This window comes from Eptatretus burgeri, chromosome 16 (genome assembly GCF_056783735.1).
Source record: "Eptatretus burgeri isolate ZD-2024b chromosome 16, Ebu_testis_v1, whole genome shotgun sequence".
NCBI lineage: Eukaryota > Metazoa > Chordata > Myxini > Myxiniformes > Myxinidae > Eptatretus > Eptatretus burgeri.
The window spans coordinates 18,135,851-18,150,850 of NC_140976.1; the positions used below are offsets into that span (position 1 = coordinate 18,135,851).

The following is a 15,000-nucleotide window of genomic DNA, read 5'->3' on the forward strand; positions in this document are numbered from 1 at the left end:
CCGTATCCTCGCCGTCGAGCAAATGTGACTTAGGCCTTAATAACGCACCCCTAACTGATTGCTGAGGACTCAAGATTGAGTCCCATTACAGCCAGATTTGGGCCAGTTATCACTTTGCAGACAAGATGCCGGAAGTGATGAAATTGGTCCGATGGCTGAGGGGGGTGTGTTGCATTGGGATTCTCATGTATGTACAACTTCTGAATGTCTGCAGCTGTAGAGGTACTCGGGTAGAGTTTGAAACAGCAAAGGGTTTACATTTTCTAACTGCTTTCTTCAGCGATAAGTGCATGTGAGTGTGTATATACATATACATACATATATATATATATATATATATATATATATATATATATATATATATATATATATATACACCCCCCCTCCCTCGGGCTATAAAAAGGGCGAAGTGAATCACCAGAGCCAGTTGGAGTTGTCAGTCGCCAAAAGCAGTCGTCGTTGGGAGACGGGAGAAGTCACCAGGGGCAGTCGACAGTGAAGAGTCGTCAGTTGTCAGCCGGAGACGGAGCACGTGGAACAGCCGGAGTCGAGCAAACTACGTCACGGTCCGAACAGATGGCCCTGAGACGGTCGAGCGACGCTGAGGAGTGAGCGGGTCCTGAAAGAGCATCAACTCGAAGAGAGCAAGGCCCATTCGCTCCTCTGAAGCGTCGTCGGCCAAGCCCGATCGACCAGGCCACAGTGAAGGCCAAGCGGCCAAGGAGAGCTGCCCGCCAAGCTTCTCAAGCCGCTCAAGCGACTAGCACGTTTTGCGACGCTCAGGTGGAACAGACACAGGAGTCGCCGACCCGAAGATGCTCGAGCCGTCACTAGGAGCGGCCAGGTAACCTGCGGGGCCCCTCGGAGCCCTCGGTCAACCAGGCTCCCGAGTTTGAAATAAAGGTTCGTGAGCCCTTTTCTTTTCCTGAGTTTTTGTATGAAAGTCTGTGGCGTCTTGTCTGAATAAGTAGAACTGATTAAGTGCATGACTGTACATTATTGAATACATTGGCTGTAGGCTTTTGCTCCTGTCATTTCCCCTATCCCCCCATTGACTGCTTATGTGCCTGTGTAAATAAATGCCCCATTGTTTGAATGTCAATCTGCTCGTTGCGTCACTTTCCTCCCATTGACTGCCATGACGCGTTTGGGAAATTAGCTGGCTATTAAAGCCGATAAACGTGATAATTTGGTCCGATGGAACTTGGTGATTTAAAACCACTCGGCAAAACGCACACGGGACGAGCGTGCTTCATGGCTCGTTCCATACAAGTCTCCGTCGAGGTATAAATTCTCGGTATTTGTGTCTGCGTGGATAATTAGGTATATCGAGATCTGGCAATTGACCCTGTACCACGCGGACAGGATATTGACAAGTTTATGGTGCGTTAAGGTTTTCGGGGTTATCCAGAAGGCTACGACTGAATTCCGGTTTTCGGCGGGCGCGCGACTGCGTTTGGGCTGAAGTGGTCGTCATGCCTGTCCGAACCGCATAATTCGTAACAGTATATATATATATATATATATATATATATATATATATATATATATATATATATGTATATGTATATATGAATGTATGTACAAATTGTGAATGTCTGCAGCTGTAGAGGAACACCGGTAGAGTTTGAAACAGCAAAGGGTTTACATTTTGTTAACTGCTTTCTTCAGCTTTAAGTGCATGTGAGTGTGTGTGTGTGTATATATATATATATATATATATATATATATATATATATATATATATATATATATATATATATATATATATACACAGTAGACGAGGCGTAAGTCGTCACCATCGGGACCGAGAAAAATGTGACGACTTACGCGTATGCGAACATTCATGATTACTGTGGGGTGAAGGATGAAGTCGCGCGTGGCCTGGACACATATGTGTGAGAGCCGGCTATTGTACCAAAAGGAAAACACAATCCTCGGGGCATAGGTGGAGGTGAGTTGGTGAGTTGGAAAGTGATCAAGCAAAGGTGGAATTCATGAATCAGTTTATCAAAAGTAAAGATAATGAACAACTCTGTAAGACAACTCGTATACCATCGGTGATGGTATGGTGACAAATTACATGACACACAGTCATCGTGGTGATGATTACCACTCAATGCCTATGTGTAAGTGAGTGCGGTAATTTACAAAAGAAGCCAATATAAAACCATGATCGGACTTCAACACTAAGCTCGATCGATCCTTTACTTCTTCGCGAAGTAATCCGTTATGTTTGACTGCCTCAAACTCTTGGGCATCTGGTGCATGAGAAAGGATTCAAACTGGTCATTGTATTCCATGATGCTGGCTGGGCAATCCTCCACCGAAAGACAGTATCGGACGAATATTTGGCTGAGCCGAAATTTGCCGAAACCAGATGATGAGCACGTCATCGACATCTTCAAAGGACACACATTTCACGCATTTCACACTTCCCACCGGCCTCACGATCTTCTACACTTGTCCAAATATCTTGCCCTTATTCTTCAAGATATCGTTCAATGTCTGCCGTTTGATGTCCAACTTCTCAGCTATGTCTGTTTTCTTCATCAGTGGATTTGCCTCGCAAAACTGGATAATGTCGTATTTTTCTTGGTAGGTTTTAGTTGTAAGCTTACGCTTAGTCGCCATTGTCCTGCCTGCAGTGCGATCAACGTGTGTACGCAGTTATAAATAGCCTATCACTGGCGGTGTACACAAATGAGCGAGCATCACGATTCCATGAAATCGAGCTTCTCATGAGGCAGTAGTTCCGTGTGACGAGTTAGGAGTGGTAATTTACTTGAGTTTCCATTACGTGGGAATGGACAACATCTGACGACTTGGACGAAGTGACGACTTAGAGATGACGACTTACAGAGGGATGACCCTTTATTCAAAGGGATTTAAGATGAGATAAATTCGGGACTTTTTGACGCTGCCGACTTAGGCGAAGTGACGAGTTACACACTGCCGACTTACACCTAGTCTACTGTATGTGTATATATATATATATATATATATATATATATATATATATATATATATATATATATATATATATATATATATATATATATATATATATATATATAGTATATATATATATAGTATATATTTGTATATGTATAGGAATATATATATATATGTATGTATATATTTCATATTTATAAATATAACTAATGTATATTTGTAATGTATATGTGTATATATATATATATAATTTTTTTTTTCACGTAAAAAATAAGTGACCACAATATTCGTTATTGCTGTGTGTCTGTCTGTCTGTCTGTCTGTCTGTCTGTTGGGTAGTCGATCGAGTCGAAAAATTTTTTTTTTCAAAAAAACAATTTTTTTTAATTTGTTCTACCCTTATTATTGGTTCACGAAAAAATATTTTCACGGAAAAAAATATTGGTTCACGAAAAAATATTTTCACGAAAAAAATAAGTGACCACGATATTCGTTATTTTTGTGTGTCTGTCTGTCTGTATGTCTGTCTGTCTGTCCCGAGCATAGCCCCGTGGGTTTTGATCCGATCCTGTTAAATTTTGGTGGGAGGTTTATATCATGATCAAGTTGTGTTTTCCTGAAAATGGGCGTGGTGCGCCCATTATGGGCGGAGCCACGCCCAAAAAACGTGTGTTTTTAGGGGGTAGCCAATTTCAATTTGCATCTTCTCCTAGGGGGTTTGTCGAATCTGGCAGGCGTTTCGGTAGTTGGTTAGCCCAATGGCACCTGTATAGCCGCACAGAGCTCGATTTTTCATTTTCGTCCCAAGGTCAAGGTCACAAGGTCACGAACTTAGAAAATTGCGAATTTTGACATAAAAATCCATCTTCTCCGAGGGGTTTGTCGAATCTGGCAGGGGTTTCGGTATTTGGTTAGCCCAATGGCACGTGGATAGCCCCACGGAGCTCGATTTTTCTTTTTCGTCCCAAGGGCAAGGTCACAAGGTCAAGGTCACACGGTCACGAACTTATAAAATTGAAAATTTTGATATAAAAATCCATCTTCTCTGAGGGGTTTGTCGAATCTGGCAGGGGTTTCGGTATTTGGTTAGCCCAATGGTACCTTCATAGCCCCACGGAGCTCGATTTTCCATTTTCGCCCCAAGGTCAAGGTCACAAGGTCACAAACTTAGAAAATTGCAAATTTTGACATAAAAATCATATGACCGCCCAAACTTTGAGAGCTAGGATGACAATATTTTTTTATGCATAATCTTGAGGTCATTGCCCACCTAAAGTCTTGAAACCATTTTGCTCTATCTTGAACACCTTGCCCGTGGCGCCCCCTTCAAGTTTGTTTTTACACTGATTTCATAAAAGTATGAATAATCCGAGGAGTACGAAATGCCATAGAGCCTATATGACGTTATGTTGTTCCTGGAATGTTCCAGAGGAAGTTTTGCACCAAAGGTCATAATCTTTGACCTTTGACCTTTAAAGTTCACAAAGGTCAAATTTTCAAAGTTGTGGGAATCAAACTGGGTTTTCGACCTTCTTCGACGAACTAACTCCAATAAGTTATAGCACGTATCCTGTTTCCTTATTTTAATGTCCACAACATTGTTTTGTGACCTGTAAAGGTTATGGAAAGGTCAAATTTTGAAAGTTGTTGAACGAAACCGGGTTTTCGACATTTTGCAGCTAATAACCTGTCACTCGTACCACATCATGTTGATCGTTTTTATAACTTGGTCAAACATTATCACATTGTCTCATCCTTGACTTCTGAAACAATCGACATCGTCAAATACCGCTCGTGAACCATCATCGTCTTCTGACTTGTATGTGTGTATATATATATATATATATATATATATATATATATATATATATATATATATATATATATATATATATATATATATATATATATATTTTTTTTTTTTCAGACTAGACTATTCAGACTAGACAACGTGTAAAGCACGATCTGTAAAAACATCACACAATGAGTGCAGTCAACCATCACCAATCATATATATTGCTGGAATGTTGCGAAAGACTGTGACGCAACCCATTCATTCAAATTATGTAAGTGGAGCACACAGCAGGCTCAGTCCCGTTACTTTTTAGATGGATCTCGTATGTATGTTTTTTGTATGTATGTATGTATGTATGTATAGTCTGGTGTTGGCTTAGTGCTTAAGGCAGTGGCTTGGGATCCTTGGGGTCCTGAGTTCGAGCCCTGCTGGCTACTGAATTAACATCAGGGGGGGTTGACCCAGCCTGTCATTCTTCTGAGGTCGGCGAAATGAGCACCAGCATACTGGTAATTATCCCTGCATGTCGAAGGTGACTGTAGGGTTGGTGTCAGGAAGGGCATCCGGCCGTAAAAACATTGCCACAAGAAAGGGTACCATGATTGGAGCCCACAAAAAGCTGACCCCTGTTCAGGTAAAAAGGCTTTAAAATAGTGATATATATATATATATATATATATATATATATATATATATATATATATATATATATATATATATATATATATATATATTGTTTTTTTATAATGGGCACAGGTGGACTCCAATCTGGATGATCAAAGGAAACTCAATTTGGAGTGTCACAGCAAAGGGGTTGAATACTTATTGACTCAAGACATCTCAGCTTTTCATTTTTAATTATTATATAAAAAATTCTTAAAATATGTTTTCACTTTATCATTATGGGGTATTTTGTTTCGATTGGTGACAAATTTTTTTAATTGAATCAACTTTATATTCAGGCTGTCACACAACAAAATGTGAAGAAAGTTGAGGGCTGTGAATAGTTTCTGTAGGCACTGTACGTGTACACACAGTACATGCATACAAACACTAAACTGGTCACCAAGTTAATGGAGATTTCAGGTTGAGATACATTTTGTTATTCTTATTAATGACGAAGGAACCAATGATTTGATCACCTGTAATCGATGTGCCGATATGCTAATTTTCGAGGTCATCAGTATGTGGGGAGAGATCCGATGCAGAGTGCAGGGTTTTTGGAAGATCTTACCAACCGATTGGGAATTGTCAATGTTCTCCGTGTATTTACTCGGGTCTTCTGGATACCACCACCCCTGTTTGGCACCAGTACATCCCCCGTTACCTCACCCCCGCCCCCTCCGCCCCCCTTCAGTATCCCACTCATGCCCACAAAGATCAGTGTCTCCATCGACACAACACTCTTCCGACCACTTAAAGCAATTGCGTTTTTCATCAGATGGTCGCTGGAAGGTAAGAAATGATGTAATACTCACGTGATACAGTGACTGCATGATGACTATCAAAACGTCTTTGTAAGGACTAATCTCGCATCAGATCGCACTATCCTACTTTATTAAAATAAGGAAATTATGTAGGTATAGAATGTTTGTATGTATGTACATCTGAAAATCATGTGTTTCACCTGTGTTTCTAGTTTATCGAACATGTGAATTCTGTGAAGATTAATCGAACCGTTATTTATCACTAAAATTGCTTTGGACAGTAAGAGAGTCATGTTTTGAAAGACCTAGATTGATTAAGTTTTACAGAGTACCAAGACTCCATTCGCTGCATGATGTCAGGATCCCAGCCACTGCATGATGACGGGAGCCGGGCCACTGCATGATGGCAGGAGCCGGGCCACTGCACGATGGCAGGTATCCGGCCACTACATGATGTCAGGATCCCGGCCACTGCATGATGACAGGAGCAGGGCCACTGCACGATGGCAGGTATCCGGCCACTGCATGATGACAGGATCCCGGCCACTGCATGATGACAGGATCCCGGCCACTGCATGATGTCAGGATCCCAGCCACTACATGATGTCAGGATCCCAGCCACTACATGATGACAGGAGCCGGGTCACTGCACGATGGCAGGTATCCGGCCACTGCATGATGACAGGATCCGGGCCACTACATGATGTCAGGATCCCGGCCACTGCATGATGACAGGAGCCGGGCCACTGCATGATGGCAGGTATCCGGCCACTACACGATGTCAGGATCCTAGCCACTGCATGATGATGGGAGCCGGGCCACTGCACGATGGCAGGTATCCGGTCACTACATGATGTCAGGATCCCGGCCACTGCACAATGACGGGAGCCGGGCCACTGCACGATGTCAGGATCCTAGCCACTGCACGTGGACGGGAGCTGGGCCACTGCACGATGGCAGGAGCCGGGCCACAACACGATGGCAGGAACCCGGCCACTGCACGACACCAGGAACCCAGCCACTGCACGATGCTGGGACCCTTGCCATTGCATAATGCTGGGACCCCGGCCACTACACGATGCCAGGACCCCGGCCACCGCACATGCCTGGACCCTGGCCACTGCACGATGCCAGTTTCTAAACATGAAAATAGCATTGTGATGTTCCGCATAGAATCGATCAAAACATCTGGTATGGTCTTTGAAGCCATAGCCCTCCTGAAGCTGTCAAAGGTTATCGCTTTGCAGCAGGACATTAAGCCGACTGTCCTTGGTGTTCGCCACTTTTGTGGATGAAGAATATGTCGGAGGTAAATTTTTCTCCGACATTAGAAACGATCTTGTGGTTCAAAGTACTCGCGATAAATCTGATGCTTTTCACAAGGAATATCCAAGCAGTATAACTTGTACAATTTAAACATTTTCAGACGTGAAAGACTTCTTTCCATGAACTGCAGCTTTCATGGCCTCAATGAATCCCATCTTCTTGTTTTTATTCACTTAATCTCAATTAAAACAATACTCTGTCGTGAGCGTCCTCTCTTTGCACTTACACCTCATGTATCTCTTCACTGCCTCCTTCCACCTCAATTTTGATCTTCCACATGTCCTCTTGCCAAAGACCTGACTGAGCACATCCCTCTCCTCTCTCCTGAGCACCTTCCTCTAAGATTCCTCTCTTGCCTTATGGCTACGACTACTATCCTTTACTCCTGATATTCTTAACGTCATCCTGCTTTCTCCCAGAGAGATTCACATCAACCCTCTCCACATTGAAATCTGTTTCCTCTGCAGAAAGCTGTCTTCCCTTTATCAAAGTCAAGGTCTTCACTCCATACAGGAGAACCATATGACCAAATCTTCATCCTCAGCTGAACCAGAATGATATTTCTGTCATAGACCATCTCAGAACAATCCTCCACTTTCTCCACCCTTCCTTGACTCGCCCACATTCGGCTCTGCAACCATCCGTCCTCCAAAGTAAAACACAGGTAATTGAATTTCCCCACTTGCTTTAACTCTCTGCCTGCCCCATCAATCATAGCCTCTCTCTAGCTCACCATTACCTCTGTTTCCAATAGGTTTATGCTCAGCACCCCCACTTTCCAAACTTTCCTGCCACACTTCCTTTCAGGAAGGCTTTTTCAAAAGAAAAGGCTTTTCGGTCCAAAAGTGTCTTTGTTATATTCACACAGTAACCTTCCTACCTGCTCCAGATCATATGACTTACACAGGTAACTTTAAACATGACGTTTGGCCAAGGTACACCAGGGCCACCACCAAAACGCAAGCACGCAGCCTGCATTCCATCCTTATCAGAAGGATGACGTGGACACTCCCACGGTAGTGTCAATCTAAACAAAAAGTTTGTTTTTAAACAGTTAAAGCTTTTTTTTTTCTTCTTTTTTTTAAGCGTTTCAAATGTAGAGGTTGAGGTTTTAAATTGATATTTTAAATGAGATGGAGTATAAATGTAAAATTCGCTTTATGAACGTCAATTAGAGGCGTTTGGGGAGCGTGAGAATAATTATGCTTGTTCAGTTTTAAAGTTTGCTGTCAGCCTAGGGGTATTCATATGCAGTTACCCTTTTAATGCTGATTGGACGTCTTTTGGGCTGAATCTCCTAATCCGGTTAACCACCTTCCAATGGGGCGTTAGGCACGGGGAGCTGCACTCAGGCACCAGGAACGGGGAGTGACCTTCCCAGGCATAAGGAGCTGCATTCGGGCACAAGGAGCCATATTCCCAGAAATATAGAACCCTATTCCCATGCACGAGGAGATGTACTCAGGCACCAGGCACAGGGAGCAGCATTCAGACACCAGGCATGGGGAGCAGCATTCAGGCACCAGGCATAGGGAGCTGAACTTGGGAACCAGGCACAGTGAGCTGAACTCAGGCCCCCTGCATGAGGAGCTGCATTCAGGCACTAGGTGTAGGGAGCTGAACTCAGGTACCAGGCACGGGGAGCTAAACTTGGGCGCCAGGCACGGCGAGCTGAACTCGGGCACCAGTATGGGGAGCTGCATTCAGGCACCAAGCATGGGGAGCTGAACTTGGGAACCAGGTATGGGGAGCAGCATTCAGGCACCAGGCATAGGGAGCTGAACTTGGGAACCAGGCACAGGGAGCTGAACTCGGGCACCAGGCATGAGCAGCTGCATTCAGGCACGAGGCACAGGGAGCTGAACTCAGGTACCAGGCACGGGGAGCTGAACTCGGGCACCAGGCACGGGGAGCTGAACTTGGGCACCAGGCATGGCGATCTGAACTTGGGAACCAGGTATGGGGAGCAGCATTCAGGCACCAGGCATAGGGAGCTGAATTTGGGAACCAGGCACAGGGAGCTGCATTCAGGCATGAGGCACAGGGAGCTGAACTCAGGTACCAGGCACGGGGAGCTGAACTCGGGCACCAGGCACGGGGAGCTGAACTCGGGCACCAGGCATGGGGAGCTGAACTCGGGCACCAGGTATGGGGAGCTGCATTCAGGCACCAGGCATAGGGAGCTGAACTCAGGTAGCAGGCACAGGGAGCTGAACTTGGGCACCAGGCACGGCGAGCTGAACTCGGGCACCAGGTATGGGGAGCTGCATTCAGGCACCAGGCATGGGGAGCCATGAGGAGCTGTGCATGAGCATTCCCATGAGGAGCATTCCCGTGCCTGGAGCCATGAGGAGCATGAGGAACAGGCATAAGGAGCTGTGCTCAGGCAGCGTGTATGGGGAGCCATATCTCCAAGCATGAGGAGCTGTATTCAGGCACAAGGAGCTGTATTCCTCGGTATGAGGAGCCGTATTCCCATGCATGTGGAGCCGTAATCGCAGGCACAAGGAGCTGTATTCCTCGGTATGAGGAGCCGTATTCCCATGCATGTGGAGCCGTAATCGCAGGCACGAGGAGCTGCAGTCTCAAGCATGGGGAGACACATCCCAAGGCATGCTGGAAGTTAAACGTGAAGCTGGCTGTCCTGGATGGATCTCACCTGTAGAAAATAATAATAATAATAATAATAATAATAATAATAATAATAATAATAATAATAATAATAATAAATTTGCTGCAACTTAGACAAAATTTTCATCCTTCGTGCTTTTTTGATAACGACTTTATTACCATCTTTAAAATCAGGGGTATTTAAATCTGCAGGTTGAAGGTGATATCAATTCATTTCTTTCCTTCAATGACATATAAACCAACTGGATGGAGAGGTGTAAAGGAAAGGTGACATTACGTGAGTTCATTTGAAGGTGAAACAGGTGAGTCACCACCCGGTGTATTTCATCCGGCGCTCCAAGATGTTCAAGTATGGTTTGGATCGACCTTTCCTGGCCATAGGAAAGTGTTCATACCTGAAACGTCAATGATCTCACGCAGGTTGTATTCACACCCAACATTTTTCCACCAAAATATGCTTTTGATGGACATCAAACATTGGAATCCGAAAATGATCCGATTCTGTATCCTGGCTCGGTCTGCGGCATATTTCTTCACTCGTTCAATCGGATTGGCTTTATCCGGCCATATCATTTTGGCTCTGAAAGCGTATTCATGAAATTGCTGCACAAGTTGGACATTGGGATAACCGGCTTAACGTTCCCGCAGAAGAGGGCAGCATGCTCCGTGATGCAACCCTTGCTTGTACGGCACCAGAACAGGTGACGGACGCATCAATCGGATGAAGCGCCCTCTTTCGATCTTTCGATTCCCTTGCTTCACGATTAGATGCATGTTGGCATTCTGACCCCCACCCATCTCTGTTCCACCCCCCCCCCAAATCTCTGGTCTTGCTTCCACAGACTGGAAACTGGCGACACTAGCTCTGGTCCTCGCCGCCTGTCTGTTATCCCTTCTTGCAACGATCACGGGCCTGGTAGCTCTTTGTGCCGGTTCTTACCGAAGGCTCTCTCTCCCGATGGCTGTACTGCTGTACATGGCTGGTAGGTAACTCATGAGCCTGTCTCTGGACACGTAAGGTCACGTTTGCGGACAAGTCCTCCCTAGTTTACTTCTGTTAGAGATGATATTGATTTTTCTCCCAAAGATTTCCCTCTTTGTTGAAAAGTTTTTTTTAGTTCTTTATTTTTCTGCTGCTTCCAAATCTTTTGACTTTGTGTTGCTTTTCCCTCATGAATGTCCCCTTTGTGTTGTGTTTTCCCCCATTTATGTACTGTAGCTTTTATGTTGCTTCCCCCATTTATTTCCCCTTTGTCTTGCCTTTTCCTCCGTCTTGTCCTCTTTGTGTTGCTTTTCCCTTATGAATGTCCCCTTTCTGTTGCGTTTTCCCATTTATGTTGCTTTTGTGTAGCTTTCCCCCATTTGTGTCCCCATTTGTCTTGCATTTCCCCCATTTTGTCCCATTTGTGTTGCTTTTCCCCCCATATATTTTACACCCCCTTTTGTGATGTTAACTTTCCCTCATTTGTATCCCTTTAGTATAGCGGCTCTTCCCCCATTTATGTCCCCTTACCATTGCTTTTCCACCCCCCCCCATTAATGTCCTCTTTGTGACGTGTTTTCCCCATTTTTGGCTTTTGTGTTGCTTTCCCACACTTATGTTCACATTTTGTCCCCTTTGTGTTGCCTTTCCCCCCATCTTGGCCTCTTTGTGTTGCTTTTCCCCCATGGATTTTATGCCACCTTTTTGATGTTACTTTTCCCCCTTTTCATCCCCTTTGTATTGCAACCTTTCCCCCATTTTATGTCCAATTAATTATTGCAGCTCCCCCCCCCCCCCGCCGGTTTGATTTCCCCATTGTTTTGCTTTCTTTGTTGTTCAATAGATATTCGGAAATAGATAAATGTACATTATGTACTGTACAGGGTTTTCATATACATGCGGGGGTTTCTTGAACAATATTGTGATGAAGTCGTTCATCGAGCTTTTTGAACTCTTCTCATACCAGGCTGCGAAGTTGGAGAAAAGTGATCATAAAAAATGTTTTTAAAAACTCGCACAAAGAATTCCAATAGAGAAATGTTGAACATTACGCATTGACCATATTGAGATCCGTATGATTGTTACACCACCCTGCCACAATAAAAAGTAACGTATTTGAGTGTAAACAAACTTTATTTGAACAACTTGTGACCTGAACATTCTGTGTTCGAACCGGTGAAGGCCTTTTATCAATGATGTTCTGTATGACAGCCTGATCCAGACTTTTCCAAATTTGAGGTAGATTTTGTTGCAGCTCTTGTGTATTATTTGGCAGAGGTCGGCTTTTCCAGAGCTCGCGATTCATGTTCCTGAACGAGTTCGATGAAGTTCATGTCAGGACTCTGTGGAGCCCGGAGAAGAAGTTGCACTCCATTCCGCATCTTCCAAGGGAGAGGTGGTTCTCTGCCCTGTCCGTATGGCATATATAGTACCATCTCCCTGCAGTAAATGTGCTTCATATTGTAAAACGTCTTGCTAATGATGCATGGATGAAACCCTCTCACAGCAATGGAACACAATTCCAGGGAGGTCATGCCATGCCACAGGCAATTGTTAGTCCATCCCCCACGCAGTGGCAGATGGGATTTTGTAATCACTTCTGTGTGTCTGTCTGTCTGGGCCAAAACTTTTTTTTTCAACCATTTGTTATCAAATTTTTATAAAACCTTTACTATGAGAATATGAAGAAGACAAATTGATAATTTGGTCAAAAGCTCAAAGTTCAGCATCACATAAAATCATCAATTTTCACCCAATTGACCTGAAATTTTAATTATCATTTGAGCTTTATCAAATTTTCAACAAAGCTTTATTATGAAAATATGGAGAAGACAAATTGATATTTTGGTCAAAAGGTCAAAGGTACCGTTTTGCATAAAGAAGAAGACGTCTGAATACAAAGTGGACAGGCTTTTCATTTTCAGATGCTTTCCAGTTTGTTTTTGTTCACACAGTCAAGGTTCGTGGAAGAGCGAGGACACAGAACAGATCATGACGCTACATAACAAAAGGAACAACAGAAAAAGAAGCAATAAACGCCAACAACAGGGCAGATGGAGAAAATGGATGGAGACAGATGAACAAGGGAAGCAGGTAATGATGAGGGGAAAGGGAGAACGCAATGGGTGGACAAAACGGATACAGAAGCAAAATTTTGGGAGGAACGGGGGTCGTTTAGATCATGGTTTTGTATGGGGGATGATTTGACGTGGTGGTGAACAACTGTCTTGAAAAGCTACAGGGAAGAATGAGATTGAAGAGTGTGTGGAAGTCGGCTCTACAGGTGGGGGGGGGGGGGAAAGAGGAACAAATGAGCAGTGGTTTTGGATTTTGGGAGTTTCATGAGGAGGGGGATGCTGTTGGACCGCATGCATCCGGCAGATTCCTGGGAGGAACAAAGCATGGAGAGGGCAGAGGGTGCGAAACCAGAAAGGAGATGAACAAAGACAGAGACCACCGAACTGTCGGTGGTGGTGAAATGATAGCCCATAGACTCAGCTTCATTGTGAGAAATTCCAATGATCTTGAAGGCCTTGATTTTCACCGCATCAAACTGAGCAAGATGTGAGACAGGGGACCCAGCCCAGAAGTGAGAGCAGTAATATATCAAGCTTGTATGTGGATAGGAGTTCAGGTGTGCCAAGGAAGGACTTTGTATGATGGAGGATGACGATAGGTCTGCAGAAAGACCTTTGTTTTGAAGAGACAAAATGCAGCTCAGCTTCTTCTCCAGGCACCGATATCATGGACGTACTGCACTAGCAAATACTACCTGTCGCATCGCTTATGGGAATACTAAGGGAGAGAGGTGAGAGAGAGAGAGAAGAGAGGAGAGAGGAGAGAGGAGAGAGGAGAGAGGAGAGAGGAGAGAGGAGAGAGGAGAGAGGCGAGCGGAGAGAGGAGAGAGGAGAGAGGAGAGAGGAGAGAGGAGAGAGGAGAGAGGAGAGAGCAAGGAGGGAGAAGGGGATAATGAAGAGGGAAGAGTGGGGAGAGGGGAGTGTGGTAGGAGAGGGAGGGAGATGGAGAGGACCGAGGATGGGTGGGGGAGCGAATAAGTGGGAGTGGGGAGAGAGTGAGGGGGGTACAGAGAGAGTGAGGAGCGCTGAGGAAGAAAGGAGGGGGTGCTAGGAAGGGGTAGGGGGGGAGGAAGGACGAGAGCAAGGAAGAGAGGGAGAGCGAGGAAAGGGAGAAGGTACCACAGAGGAGGTGGTTAGAATTCACGGAGTCCTGATACAAGCTCGTCTGGTAACATGGATCGTGAGCTGCGAAAAAGCCGACCACTGCCAAAGTAGTACATCAGAGCTGCAACAAAATATACTCCGCATTTGGCCACTTGTGGATCGCCTAATCAAACTGAATATCTGTTCGATGTCTGCACGGGTACGAGCACTGTGTGATGCCAAAGGACATGCTTATACCAGATACGGATAGATGTAATCCATTTGATTGTGTTCATATCTCAGATTGCAAACAAAATTATTTTAACAATCAGGGATATTCATTTCATTTTCACAGGTCACTGTGCTTCCTGAATGTGTAAAACAATCAATTGCTGGCTTGACGGTAAATTACTTGCATTTTTTTTACTTTGCATGAAATAATTCATTGTTGATTATTTCGGTTCATCTGCTTCTTCCTTTGTCAGTCATCCTCCAGGTGTGTGCGTTAATTCTCTTCCCAATCAAGTTCCTGGATGAGACCGCCCTGCGATCTTACCACGAGTTTGATTGGGGTTATGGCTTGGCATGGGGAGCCGCCATTTTCATGCTGGGGTCTGCAATTCTCCTGTGTCTCAGCCCACGTGACCACATTTCCTCAACCTATTGTGGCGGTTCCACACAACGTTGATACACTGCAAGAGCTTCCCTTTCTTTTTCTTTCCC

General features: G+C 44.5%; 1 protein-coding gene across 2 annotated transcripts in view; it reads left to right on the forward strand.

Annotated features, from left to right (window-relative positions):
- The window catches only part of TMEM47 (transmembrane protein 47), a 25,606-nt gene that overhangs the window by 8,758 nt on the left and 1,848 nt on the right, over positions 1 to 15,000 (forward strand). The window contains exons 2-3 of one of the 2 annotated variants that reach the window (XM_085860526.1): positions 10,977 to 11,117; positions 12,393 to 13,993. In XM_085860526.1, coding sequence (XP_085716652.1) covers positions 10,977 to 11,117; positions 12,393 to 12,430 — 179 coding nt within the window. In that variant the 3' untranslated portion in view covers positions 12,431 to 13,993. Of the gene's footprint in view, positions 1 to 10,976; positions 11,118 to 12,392; positions 13,994 to 14,762 lie in introns of those variants that run through there. The other variant, XM_085860525.1, reaches the window with a different exon arrangement.